The 14,425-nt window shown below is 31.8% G+C and overlaps 1 protein-coding gene and 1 long non-coding RNA gene across 2 annotated transcripts; one reads left to right on the forward strand and one right to left on the reverse strand.

Moving 5' to 3' along the window:
• The first annotated feature begins 2,231 nt into the window (after positions 1–2,231).
• Positions 2,232–11,258, forward strand: LOC123670946 (sorting nexin-27). The gene is made up of 9 exons (XM_045604543.1): positions 2,232–2,543; positions 3,531–3,633; positions 4,254–4,470; positions 4,614–4,807; positions 7,103–7,253; positions 7,316–7,476; positions 8,622–8,798; positions 10,485–10,676; positions 10,746–11,258. Exons 1-9 carry the CDS (start codon positions 2,287–2,289, stop codon positions 10,812–10,814), a joined length of 1,521 nt encoding a protein of 506 aa, XP_045460499.1. The 5' UTR covers positions 2,232–2,286; the 3' UTR covers positions 10,815–11,258.
• Positions 8,025–11,894, reverse strand: LOC123670947. Its single transcript, XR_006746024.1, has 3 exons — positions 11,705–11,894; positions 10,362–10,449; positions 8,025–8,538 (listed from the first exon to the last, which is right to left on the reverse strand). It is a non-coding gene; the product is annotated as an uncharacterized LOC123670947 (long non-coding RNA).
• Between the last annotated feature and the right edge of the window lie 2,531 nt (positions 11,895–14,425).

The following is a 14,425-nucleotide window of genomic DNA, read 5'->3' on the forward strand; positions in this document are numbered from 1 at the left end:
TATTATATCAATAATATCATAGATAATTAAATTTACATGTAATGTAGCTACAAGTTAACTGAAATTTAGGGAATTCAAAATTTGTAATAAATAAAAACACAAAAGAAAATTTATGATATTTTTAAAATTTTATATATGTTGTCTTCAGAAGAAGTAGCCCAAATATTTTGAGAAATAGACTGAGGAAATAGTAAGTGCTATTAGGATACCAGTGTTGCTAATCGGTGGATTTTTATCCGACTTGCGGGTTTTTTTGAGCCTAGCGGATTTTTTTCGATTTACTGATTGATGCAATAGATGTCGGGCCGGTTTGAAAGATATGGATTTCTTCAAATATGGTTATCATAAGTTACTCACTGAGACCCTAGGCTCTGAGGCATATTGCTTTCACAGGTAATACATTCTATTGAGAATGCTCTAATCTGATGAAATATGTTGTGATGTTGAGTAGTTATGAATGTTTTGAATCTGGGTTTTATTATGTGCATTAACATTTCCATTTCAACTCTTCAAGCATCTTATGCACCATTCCTAACAACTAAACCCATAGAGAAAGGAGGGAAAGAGTGACGACTCAACGGTAAAATAAATAAGCGTGATTGTGGTGACCTTATGGGCAGGGAATGGAACTAAAGATGTTGATTCTGCGCTTTTGGCTCCTCATTATCTCATAATTCGAAACGACTCACAATTTGAATGAAAACCTGCACCGAAAGTTGTGAAAAAACTGTAATATCAATTACAGTTTTTTCAATATTTCAGTGAGATTTTGCATCCAACTTAATTTTTACTTAAGTAATAATACTCAACAAATTTTGACATTCTTTTTATTGCACATAATTATACAAATTGATATTTGTGAACAGAATTTAATGAAATAATTGAATCAAATTATATATATATATATATATATATATATATATATATATATATATATATATATATATATATATCGTATTGTACCACTTAACTATTAAAGAAGGAAACATTTCATTTGAAGATTGACAATGAAATAATTATTTTTGTGATTACTGACAAAAATCCAGGAAATCGAAGGATTGATTTAGAATTGACCATATTCACCGTCGCCATATTGGTGTGCGACAATACCAACTACCCAGTGTTCCCAACGGAGAAATATTGAGTTTACTAGAAAAATTCCACAATATAAAGTTCATTATTGTGGTTTACGTGTAAATTCCGGAGTACCTTTTCTGGCTGCTACGCCAGATAGGCTTGATTGGGACAATATTTCGCAAAAATTTCACCTTGGAAATGAAAACATTAGTGAAAGGTAGTTTTATATACAAATTAACTGTGGCCGAGTGTATAAATGAAGGCTTCGCTCTATTTTTGGAAATAGACAGTGGAAGAATTATCTCTATGGCTGATAGTATTTTTGATATAAGGGGTATTTTTCTAGTAAACTCAATATTTCTCCGTTGGGAACACTGGGTAGTTGGTATTGTCGCACACCAATATGGCGACGGTGAATATGGTCAATTGGAATCTTCAATTCTTTGGCAGAACTCCAACATAAGCCTTTTGAAACCTGGAACAAAGTGAAAAATTATTGGTGATCCTGAAGAGACTTTTATTGAAAGTATATAAGGTGATAGCAATAGAACAATATGAAGTGAAAATATATTGTATACAAAATTTAAGCAACAACCACAGATTACGGATAACATCCGTAATCTGTGGCAACAACGAAAATACCTAATATTCAATAAAACTGATCCAAATAACCAGGCGCGGATCCAGGACCCACTTTTGGGGGGGGAACTTTTAGATACTCAAAATACTGAAAATGTGGACCCCAGACACTTTCGCCATTTTGGGACGTCATTTTTTGCCGTTCATTAATATGGGTTTTCACAAAATGTATTGAAGGTTAAATTAGAGCTGATCTTGTAATTATTTGAGCCTTAGTATGTCAAATTCTAGGAGGGGCCGGCAAAATTTAAGAGGTGCCCGGGCCATTTGGGGGGTTCCCCCTCCGTGGATCCGCGCCTGCAAATAACCGAAAGTTATTTCAGCAAGAACATTATCTGAATAAATTAGATCATATATATAGTTTCTAAAGGTGCATCAATGAGCGTGTGCTCATGCAAAATGCTTTTCTTGAATTTTTTAAGTGAAAATTTTTTTAATATAAGAAATCAGAATAGTTCAATAAGAACTCCTAAGAAGCAGAAAGTAGTTCATTAGTCATTTGACATTTCTATTGTTATGTTAAGAAATTGTTGACAACATGACAAATGTATCGGTGATAGACGTCAAAATATGGAAGAAACTGACTCTGTCAGAGAAGGTAGTCGAGTAAACAATAATATGAAAGTTAGTAATGGTCCACGAGCTGTAACAATAAAAAAAACCGAAACTGGGTTTGGTTTCAACGTTAGAGGACAAGTGAGCGAAGGTGGTCAGTTGAGAAGTATAAATGGGGAGCTGTACGCCCCTTTGCAGCATGTCAGTGCTGTACTTGAGACGGGGGCTGCAGAACAAGCCGGTATAAGAAAGGGAGATAGAATTTTGGAAGTGTAAGTGTATTATACTTTACAGTTCAATAAATTAAAGAGAGGTTTATTACAACTATTTAAACTGACCTATTGATTTTTTTATAAATTGACAGTTGACAAGGAATTTCTCCAATATAATATTCAATAATAATTACATTTTTAAAATAATTGATCATGCATTTACTTTTTTCCTCCATTTATCATAAACTACTGATAAAAATCGAAACAGTGAAAACAAGCAGTAAAGAAATATTATTTCAGGAAATAGCTAGACACCAATTATTAGTCTATTCATTTGAGACTAAAAATTTTCCCATAATCACTAAACTTAATCACCTAAATTTGTTAGCCAGTAGATGCACATCACATAAAAAAAGTCTGTTGACTAAATTTCAATCCGTTCATCATATACTTTCATAGTTTTTAATTCATAATGAGAAGTTCTTAAACTATGAAATATCATTTATTACAGAACTTCATGAATAATTATCATTCATTCACCCAGACATCAGTTTATAGTATGTATATTGAAAAATTACATCATATAAAAATGTTGGGGATGTTAAGATCACAAATAGAAAATTACAATTACAAAAATTACATAATATCCTTATGCAATCAATGTGTTTCTTCTTGATGATAAATTTTTCTTCAATGTATTCAGAAGAAAATGAAATTCACTCTCTTTTATGAACAACCAAAATTTGTATTAGACTAGTAGACTACTGAAATATTCTGTTCTTAGTATGAGTACAAATTAAGAAAAAAATGTACAAAGCTTTTCTGGAAATTTATGAAGAAATTTTTTGAACAAATCAACTGCAAAACGGCAAAAAATTTCGTGGAATAGAGGAAACATTTATTTTTCTGTATGTTTGTATTCCTGTATATAGTAAATATAAATATTAGTAAAATACTTGCACAGTATTTATGCAAACAAAACCTATTTTAGAGATTTTTTATAGAATCAGTAGAAGCAAGTATCACCATTGGTTTACTTTATTGCAGAAATGGTGTGAATGTCGAAGGAGCAACCCACAAACAAGTTGTAGATCTCATTAAATCTGGTGGAGATATTCTGACTCTCACTGTTATATCAGTTACTCAACAGGTATGTTGTAATATTGTTTAAAAAATTCTTAGTTTTCCTGTTACCCAACAGGTATGTTGTAATATTATACAATAAAACCTCAGTTTTCGAACTTTTGCCATATAATTGAAGAAATATAAATAGCACATCATTCATTGTTTGATGATACATTTGAACAATTACTCATATTGAAGAATCAAAATAAATAAGATATAAAGAATTACAAACAAAAGCTTTTATGGGCTGTCTCTCTTTGAAAGTATTATCATTGAAGAAGGCAATAGTTGAAGATTTTATTTGTCAAAAACAAATAGAAAGAAAACACTTCCTTATTTCAAATACAACACCCCAGAATATTTTCACATTTTTTATATCTCTGATAAATTTCAAGTTGACTTTATGTAAATACCTTTATGCAGTAGTTTTTGTTTACACAAAATTGCAAACATGATGATACAAAAATGATATTGAATTTGCCATTTATGCTTCATTCAAAACTAGCTAAAGATAATCAATTATTTAAATGAAAGTGTACAGTATGTGCTCCCACTGAGTATGGTCGCCTATTCTCTTTAGTATTTGATAGTCAGATCAAAAACTCAGCTGATCAAAAATCTATAGCATCTGATAACAATTCGTAGGAAGCAGAACGTCTCGAACCAAATGATGATAATCAAGTAAGCTATGATTATAGCGAGAAACGATCTCTACCAATCAGTATTCCAGACTACCATTACCTAGAAAGAGGAGGCGAAAGATATGTTGCCTTCAATATTTACATGGCCGGTAGACATTTATGCTCGAGAAGGTATAGGGAGTTTTCAAAATTGCATGTGGATCTCAAGAAAGAATTTTTGGGTGAGAAAATTTCAATATTTTATCTCAAAAACAAAGAATTAATTTATATACAAACTTAATGTATCGCTTTCCAAGTAGGGCTTCTCTAAAGATTGTATTGCTGAAAATATGTAATGTTATAGTAATAGTATGAATATTTCTAGGTTTTACATTTCCAAAATTGCCTGGCAAGTGGCCGTTTGCTTTAAGCGAACAGCAACTTGATGCGAGAAGAAGAAATCTTGAGCAATATTTAGAAAGAGTATGTGCTGTCCGTGTTATAGCTGAATCTGATATAATGCAGGAGTTTTTAACTGACCAAGATGATGAAAGCATCAGTAGTCCAGTAGATTTGAAAGTGAGTGTTTTTTCTAATGATAAGCTTATTAGCAATCAGAATACATCATAAACTATATGGTAATCAGTTAGCAAAGGGCTTCAGTGCACTCCATTTAGCATGGTGAGGACTCTTCCAATGAAGAAACCATTCTCATGTGAGGTCAATTGACCAGGTTCTCTCAAGTCTTCTCTTAGGTTGGTGTAGCAGTGGTTGGATGAGAGGATTTATGTGTAATTCCAGCATATTATTAGTTTATTATCACATCATTAACGTAAAACAAATTCAGATCATAATGCAGTGTTGCATTGGTCATGGCACAAAGAAATTTTGTTCAAGTTCTTTGAATGATATTTATACTTGATTAGTTGGCACATCCCCATAGTTCAATGATATAACTGTATACTGGTTTGATCACTGTTTTGCATATCAAGATTTTGTTATCTACTGTCAATTTAGATTCTCTTCCCAGAAGTTAGTTAGGTAGGTGGAATTTAATTTTTTTTTAGTTTTTTGTCTAGATATAGGTCCAAGTATCATACTGATGACTTTTGCTGTATAGGTTATTGTTTTTGATTTTCACTGCGGAACACTTTCCTATTCTCAATTTCTTACCTGGGTTGATTTGGATTCGTTTTCTATGTTTGAAACATTTTTGCTGTATATTTAAGTGATGCTATTGCAGGATCTTTATCTCTATTTATGTAGTATGACTGTCATCAGCAAAAGTATCTATTATGGTCAGTTGTGGGCAGGTCTGCAGTGTTTAAGAGATAGAAAGATAAAAAAGAGTATATTTTAATAGAAATCAATGGATCCAAATATTTATAACTTAATTCCCCCAATCAAGTCACGAAGCATGTATTGTTCCATTTTTAGTGATGACGTAGTTTGTACTTGTCAAATGTCATAAGATACTTCAATAGTAACAGCTGCTCAGAGAGCAGGCTCCTATCTGAGGAAGTGTTAATATTGAGGCTGTCATCTTTTGACAATTGACATATATATAACTTGTTTCCCCCAATCAAGTCACCAAGCATGTGTTGTTCCATTTTTAGTGATGGCGTAGTTTGTACTTGTCAAATATCATAAGATACTTCAATAGTAACAGCTGCTCAGAGAGCGGGCTCCTATCTGAGCAAGTGAGCATATTGAGGCTGTCATCTTTTGACATTTGACAAGTAAAAATACTACAAACCCCTTATTGGAAAAACCTGTATTAGAGGCCTAGTACACTCACCTGCTCTATTTGCTTCATGGTCAGAATATACGTACGGTTTTTTTTCTCATTTAAGAACATTTTGTGTACTGTCCTGTGGCATTTGCTGGTTTTTGGTAGAACAGCTTTTTCAAGATTTCAGATGAAATTGACAAGAAACTTATAGGGTTTTTGTCTGGTTTCGGTATCATCATAATTTCCACTGTTTTGAATAGCTTAGATCAAAGGTGATGTTTGAAAATGTCATTTTAAATCCTTCTTTTGGCATTTCCTTCAGCATTTTTGCGGTTATTTTATCTGAGTCTGGAGATTTGTTGTTTTTCAGTCGTCGTATTGTTCTCAACACTTGTATTTAAACAATTGTGTCACTTTCAAGGTTGTCATTCATCTGTTGTTGGAGATCCTGACAGTTGGGATATTGGGGACAAAAGTTTCGACTAGATGTTGAGCGAAGAGGTCTGCTTTCTCTTTGTCATTTTGTGCTATCACTTAAGCTATCATAGGTCTTTTGGTCAACTGGGATACAACTATGTTGCTATTTTGATCTGGCTCTTCTTTTCTCAGGTAGCAGTCATCTGATCTCCAGTTGCATATGCATTAAATGCTATCATGATGATAAAGAGAACCCTCTGAAGAAAGAGTCGAGCTGAATTTAAAGGTCCAGCACACAAATTTCTCAAGAATTTGACATTCCTGACTGTACAGTTAGACATATTTTGAAAAACTATCGGTATGAATCCTATAACATCCATATATCTCATATATATCCAAGAAATTTTACCAGAAATTTCTGAAATATCTGAGGAATGGAATTTTGTGAGATTATGAGAAAAAAATTTAGAAAATAGAAAATTCCCAACAAATATTTTATTTATCGATGAATCCTCATTTTCTCTCCATCCTTCAGTTGTCTGATATTGGTCTCCAGAAAATAAACATTTGACCACAGTTTTAGGGATGCAATATCCTAAAAAATCAAACATGGACAGGTTTTTTGGAAAATAATGTTGTAGGACCTTTTGTAATTGATAAAAACTTAAATTTCAATCACTGAAACACAACCCAAATTGTCATTCAAATTACAAATATAATTTTAGGTATTGCTTCCTAATCGTGATGTTGTAACAATATCATTGAGGAAAAGTTCCAATTCTGATGAAGTCTATGATGCAGTAGTCAAGAAGATCAACATGTCTCATGAGACTTCAAAGTATTTTTATTTATTTGAAATAGTAGAGTACAATTTTGGTAAGTACAAAGTAATGTATAATTATATTTTTAGATCTTGATTTGTTTTTTTTTTTTTTCAGAACGAAAACTTCAGTGTAATGAAAATCCTCATAATTTATACATTCAGAATTATAGCACTGCAACTAGTACATGTCTTTGTATAAGGAAATGGCTCTTTTCCCTCACTAGAGAAATAGCTCTGCTGAAAGATCCTTTAGCAACTTCATTCATATTTTGGCAAGTGAGTGTTTTAAAAATTTCAATTTCTAATTCACGAAAAAACCACTTATAATACTTAAATATTGGCAACTGTGAATAAAAATTAACAAATGAAGAGATCAACAAACAATGGCAAAGAATTAAAAGTTATCTATTAAAGCGTCCTTAAATAATTCGAACATTCAAGAAAAACACTGAGCTTTTTATCACCCGTTCATTGACACGCCAATTGAAGACCACAGAACAGTATATAGTAGGTATATACGATATACAAGATTTGATTTATTATGATGTTATTTAGTTTGCCAATGAGAGGTTATTTTTCTTCTGTTTCTCAGACAAGCACTTTCTCCAAAAGCGACCCTCTATCAGAGTAGGCTTGAATATGGGCTAAAATGAGAGGTTATCATTATAAGATCCTATTGAAATTCATTATGAACATTGGAGTTATTATTTTACATATGTTGAGGCTAAATTCAAACCTAGTCGGATCTGTTGTTACAGAAATTTTGAATAATTTATTTTTTATATTCTGCTTTAAATTTGTAAGGTTTTGGTTATGTGATCCATATGAAATTTTCAATCAATTTTCATGAAATTGTTATTAGACATCTACGTTCAATATCTTAACATGATCCAATCTGCTGTGCCGACATATTAAATTTTTTTTTTCTATGTTCTGTTTCTGACAACATGAAATTTCGAACGAAGCATTCAATTATAGTGGCTTTTGAAATGTTTTTTTACCACTTTTCACTTATAATGGCAACTATTCTATATGATAAAATTACGAAATAGACAAATCATAAATTGTGTGTCATCAAGTCTTATCCAATTTTAGTAAACTCTCTATTTCCCACCCCATTATATGTAAAATAAAAATATTTCAAAGCCACTACGTTGTTATAATAAATCATTGAGACCATTTTTACACATGCAAAATCTCTTGATTGAATGTGCTGTCACTGAAATGTTGAGTATTTCTGTAATTCTTCATGAAATTTTGTACGAAGTTTTTCCAAAGTCGTTGAAATAGTCGAAGGCCATTGATAGAAATCTTTCAATCTTGTACATTTTAAAAGATCTGCAAAAAAAGAAGTCGTAACTATAACATTTTTTCAAAATTCAAAATGAATAATACTTCTAAATGTATTTATGTTGTTTTAGGCTGTTGATGAGGTGAACAGAGGCTATATTCATGCAGGAGAACGCTTATATCAACTGAAAGCATTACAAGATAATACTCGAGCATCTGAATATTTAAAATTGGCACGTGAATTACCAGGTTATGGTGATGTCGTATTTCCTCATTGTCCTTGTGATTCAAGGAAAGATGGTCATGTTGTAAGTGTGTAGTGAAATAGAAAAAAGATACAAATTTTAGAATTTGTTGTGGTTTTCTGAACTTTTAGATTATTTCTTTAACGATAAGGTATTCTGTAAATGTACTATATTTACTATCCATAAAACCTTAAGCGTCATCTATAAAGTTACCACCAGTTTAGGCCTCTTCAACTGATCTGTTCTCAATACATATATGCAAAATGTTAATGTTCTAAAACTGTCAAGCATAAGACTTCGATAAAAAATACTGTACTAATCGTCATCAAACCATTACTTTTTTTTTTCTTTTCAATTTCATGATTCTCTTAGTCCTAATTTCTTAGGAATTTTTTGATTACCTTCTCAAATTCATTAAAAAGAATAAACTAGATTTTCAAAAAAAAAAGAAAATAACAAAAATTCTAAAAAAGTTAATTACTTAAAAATTTATCGAAGATTCGTTATCTGAATCAGAAGGAATCTTTTGTGCAGAGGTAGTGGCCTTATCCCCTATGGGATAAGGCCACTGCCTGTAAACAAACTTACAGATTGTTTGTAAATAGCACAATAAAATCATCTATTTATCTATATAAATACATGATTTTATTGTGCTATTTACAAACAATTTGCCAGTTTGTTTATACTCATCAAAGTAATATATACAAATCAAACAATGAGAAATATAGAATTGAAAACTCATAAAATGGACTTAACCAACATATAAATATTGTACAAAAATATATACACATGTAACATATCCATTATACAGTGTGGAAAAGCCAAATGGAATGAATTGAATTGATAACTGTATTAGGCCAATTGAAAAGTCCCCAGTATGATGCACAGATGGCGCTAGTATTAAATCTATATGATTTTTAGTTAGTACTTGTCAAAATTTGACAGCAGTCCGACCATTAGTTTGTGAGTGTAGCTACTTTTGTTATTTGAAAAAAGATGGAAAAAAAAAAGAATTTCAAAATATTGCTTTTTGAAGGGAAAAAAATACAGTTGAAGCTTAATCTTGGCTTAATGAAGAGTTTCTGGGGTCTGCACCAGGAAAATCAACCATCATTGATTGGTACGCTGAGTTTAAACGTGATGAAATGAGCGCCGAAGACGGAGAACGCAGTGGACGCCCAAAAGAGGCTGTCACCGACAGAAAAATAAAAATTTCACAAATTAATTTTGAATGAATTGGGCTTCGAATTGCTTCTGCTTCCACCATTTCATTTCCAGATTTTCTGGCCCCCAGCGACTTTTTCCTGTTCTCAGACCTCAAAAGAATGCTCGCTGGAAAGAAATTTAGCGCCAATGAAGAAGTAATCGCCGAAACTGAGTCCTATTTTGAAGCGAAAGACAAATCGTACTTCATAAATGGTATCGAAAAGTTAGAAGATCGCTATAATCGCTGTATCATCCTCGAAGGGAACTATGTTGAATAACAAAATCGAATTTTTCCAAAAAAAAGGTTTTTTACTATGGTAGACCGGGGACTTTTCAATAGGCCTATTACATATTTATGGAAAATCGTGAAACACGTCAATTTTAAATTGTCATTCTTTTTCATAAATCTGCGAACCCTACCTTCAACTATCTTCAAAAGACAGGTACATACCCCACTTCTTCAAATTGGTTTGTAATTCATCGTTTTCATTCATAATTTTGATAGACTCTGAAGCAAAAATTTAATAAAACATGTGATTTCAGATTGTAGCAATAGGGGCAAATGGAATCAAGCTTCATGCTTGCAAGGAAGACGGATCTCTAGAAAGTCAGCAGGTAGAGCTTGGATGGGATTGTGTTCGTCAGTGGGAAGCAGATGAAGAAAATATGGCATTCTGTTTGAAATATGCTCGACCTGATAGGACTCCAAAATGGCTTAAAATTTTCACACCCTATGTAAGTAATTTTTTTTTGATTTTCAGAAATATAGTGTTATTTATTATGCGAAATGGATTTTTTTTTCAGTATTTCTACCTAATGGACTGCTTTGAAAGGATCGTAGAAGAAAATAAGTGGCTTGATACAGGCGAATGATTTCCTGCGCATCAAATTGAATCAAATCTTCTAAACAAATACAAGTATTGAACACTGTACTCTCTATATAGTAATCTATCTTTGTCAATGTATAGACTACTATAATGAATGTTAATATATGTGTATCGTTAAGTATTATTAGATAACTTGATATTTCTAAAGAAAGGTACTATAAATACACCTTAAATTGATATAGCAAAATGTGATCAGGAAAATTCTAGTTGCACCCTAGGAGAGCATGTGTCATTCAAAACATTCTAATTTTAACAAAGTACATATTAAACAAAATTATTATCATGTTGAGATTATATAAAATCAATGTTCAAATCGTTATAGAGATTCAATTTTTCTTATATAAATATTTTAATGAATCAGTTCAAGGATCCATTTATTGTATATATATACGAATCAAAAATTAAAGTTAGATTATAATGCTTATCAAATTTTCAGTTTATTATTTCCAAAAGTGAAAAAATCCAGCTTCTATTGAAATTTCACATATCCATTTCGAGTTACATTGAAGAATGTAAGTTTTCATAAGATCTACCTAATTTTGGGATCATCCTTTTTTTCATTTCAAGAATATCCAAGAAAATTTATTTACTTTAGTACTATAATAATCATTTCCAAAGAACATATTTTTAATCTAGATTATAGTTTTGGGGAAATCAACCGATTTTTCAGCACTTCATTTGAATTACTCAAAAAGAAATCGAAAACTGAAGGCTTTCACTTTATGTGACAAAATTTGAGATAAATGCAATAAGATGAATTTTGAAATATTCAATAATAATAATAAATGTATTTGTGGCCATCGACCTGAGTCCTTCAGCCAATAATAAGTTTGATTATTAATAAATAAACTCATAATTGTTTAATAATATACCTACCTTATAAATTGAAATTGTTTATGGTTAAGTCTGAAATTCATTACACTTTTTCCTAAAAAAAACTCTATTTTCATTTGAACATCAAGGGGTTTTTACTTTTTGGATTTATCGAGTTGTAAATTCAACAAAAAAAATTTATTCCTAAGATCTCTAAAGTACTAACCAATTGAAAAAAATGAGGAAAGCAGCTTTTGAACGTTCATGTCGCTCATGTGCCCTTGGAGACCATAGAACTATATGAGTTACACGCAAATTACATATTGCTAGCTGTTCTAAATAGAGTAACCGTTTGGTTGGTTATCTGTTCAACAATTTTTTTTTACATTCGATAAAAATCACAGTATTAGTTTTTTTATGAAAGAAATTTTGAAAATTATTGTCTAACCCACAAAACAACAAAAATATCAGTCAACATGTTGATAGTTGTTAACAGAACTGCTTCTGTGTTTGAAGTTATAGACTATTTTTGTTGAAAGCAATTTTTCATACCTAACATATAATATCTAAAGAACGTCAACAAACAAAGGACTTCTATATTTTTTTTGGTGTCTGCAGAATGATCTTCCCAAAACACAGAATTTTGTTTGACCTGTAAAATAAAACTTTAATGCCACTACACTATTTTTATGAAGGAGTTTTTCGAAACAATATTTTCAAATATATATCGGGTGTCCCAAACTCGATGGCCTATTAGACGTTTCTGGAAAACTAATCATAATTTTGAGCTGAAAATTTTCATATTGGGGTTTGAGACAATGATCTTTCTCCCTAAAATATTTTCAGATCTCTACAACTATCGGTTATACCGGAAACCGATTACTATTTCCTTATTTCAAATGGCACACCCAGTATATTATTGCATCATTAGATAGCTTTTTAGATGGCAATTTCGGCAATATGCCATACCTTGGGTAAAAATTCAACGGTTCATGAGTTATTGGGATTCTTATGAAAAAAAAGGTGGCGATGAGGACTCACATTTTTTTGAATATTTCAGCAGAAAAAGCCTCTTTCGAAAAAAAATTGTTTTGTTTCGTTTACGCAAATACGTAGTATTATAAGACTGTTTTCGGCTTGGACCAAAAATGTACAGGGTGTTTATAAGAGGATCATGAACTTGGACAACTCAAATTCATCAAAACTCAAGATTTTCAAATTAGAACCTATATTTTTTATTATTTCAGTCGATTCTACGTACAAAAATATTGAGGGTTACTGAAGCAAACCCTTTACCTAAAATAAATATTTTAAGAGTTATCGGGGAAGAACTTCAAATGAGGAAAAACCGCTATTTATAACTGTGGGAATAACTGTCTGTTACTTCCGTAAAACACAGAAAGAAAATAAAATTCGATGTTTCCATAACTAAATTTGACATATCAAGCATTGTAATGAATTATTCGTAATTGAAAATTGTATTGGTTTATGGATTTCTCAACAATACCAACGAAAAATTAATTAAAATTCATGAAATGTAAAATTTAGTTATCCAAACATCGAATTTTATTTTCTTTCTGTGTTTTACGAAAGTCAGACAGTTATTCCCACAGTTATAAATAGCGGTTTTTCCTCATTTGAAGTTCTTCCCCGATAACTCTTGAAGTATTCATTTTAGGTATAGGGTTTGCTGAAGTAACCCCCACTATTTTTGTACGTAGAATCGACTGAAATAATAAAAAATATAGGTTCTAATTTAAAAATCTTGAGTTTTGATGAATTTGAGTTGTCCAAGTTCATGATCCTCTTATAAACACCCTGTACATTTTTGGTCCAAGCCGAAAACAGTCTTATAATACTACGTATTTGCGTAAACGAAACAAAACAATTTTTTTTCGAAAGAGGCTTTTTCTGCTGAAATATTCAAAAAAATGTGAGTCCTCATCGCCACCTTTTTTTTCATAAGAATCCCAATAACTCATGAACCGTTGAATTTTTACCCAAGGTATGGCATATTGCCGAAATTGCCATCAAAAAAGCTATCTAATGATGCAATAATATACTGGGTGTGCTATTTGAAATGAGGAAGTAGTAGTCTGTTTCCGGTATAACCGGAAGTTGTAGAGATCTGAAAATATTTTAGGGAGAAAGATCATTGTCTCAAACCCCAATATGCAAATTTTCAGCTCAAAATCATGATTAGTTTTCCATAAACGTCAAATAGGCCACCGAGTTTGGGACACCCGATATATCGAGTGTACAACTTTGCTTTCGCCATTTTGCAGTAGACGGCTGTAGCGGTAAGTGGTAATTATAGTTACTTGAAAATATATTGAGTCACTGTAGTGGTAGTCATAAGAAATATATCGTAGATGTCATACAATAAGCTTAGGTATTTGTAAACACAACGCCATCGAAATATTAGTCGATTTGTTTCTGCATCATAAAGTTATTCTCGACTATACATGTCGACTTACGAGCCAAATTCTCGTCATATGCAGGAGGTTTTCATTTTCTGCTTCAATATGAAAAATCTGCGGCTGAGGCTCATCGAATGCTCTCAATTACATATGTCGAGGCCGCTATTAGTTGAAGAACGTGCCGAGAGTGGTTACAACCATAGACTTATTATCCTATCCTCCTTTGATACGTCTATGGTTACAACGCTTCAAGAACGGTGATTTTGACGTCGAAGAACAGCATGGCGGTGGAAGAGACAGAGTTTTCGCAGATGCAGAATTGGAGGCATTACTTAATCAAGATTCGTGTCAAACGCAACAAGAA

This window comes from Harmonia axyridis, chromosome 1 (genome assembly GCF_914767665.1).
Source record: "Harmonia axyridis chromosome 1, icHarAxyr1.1, whole genome shotgun sequence".
Taxonomy (NCBI): Eukaryota; Metazoa; Arthropoda; class Insecta; order Coleoptera; family Coccinellidae; genus Harmonia; species Harmonia axyridis.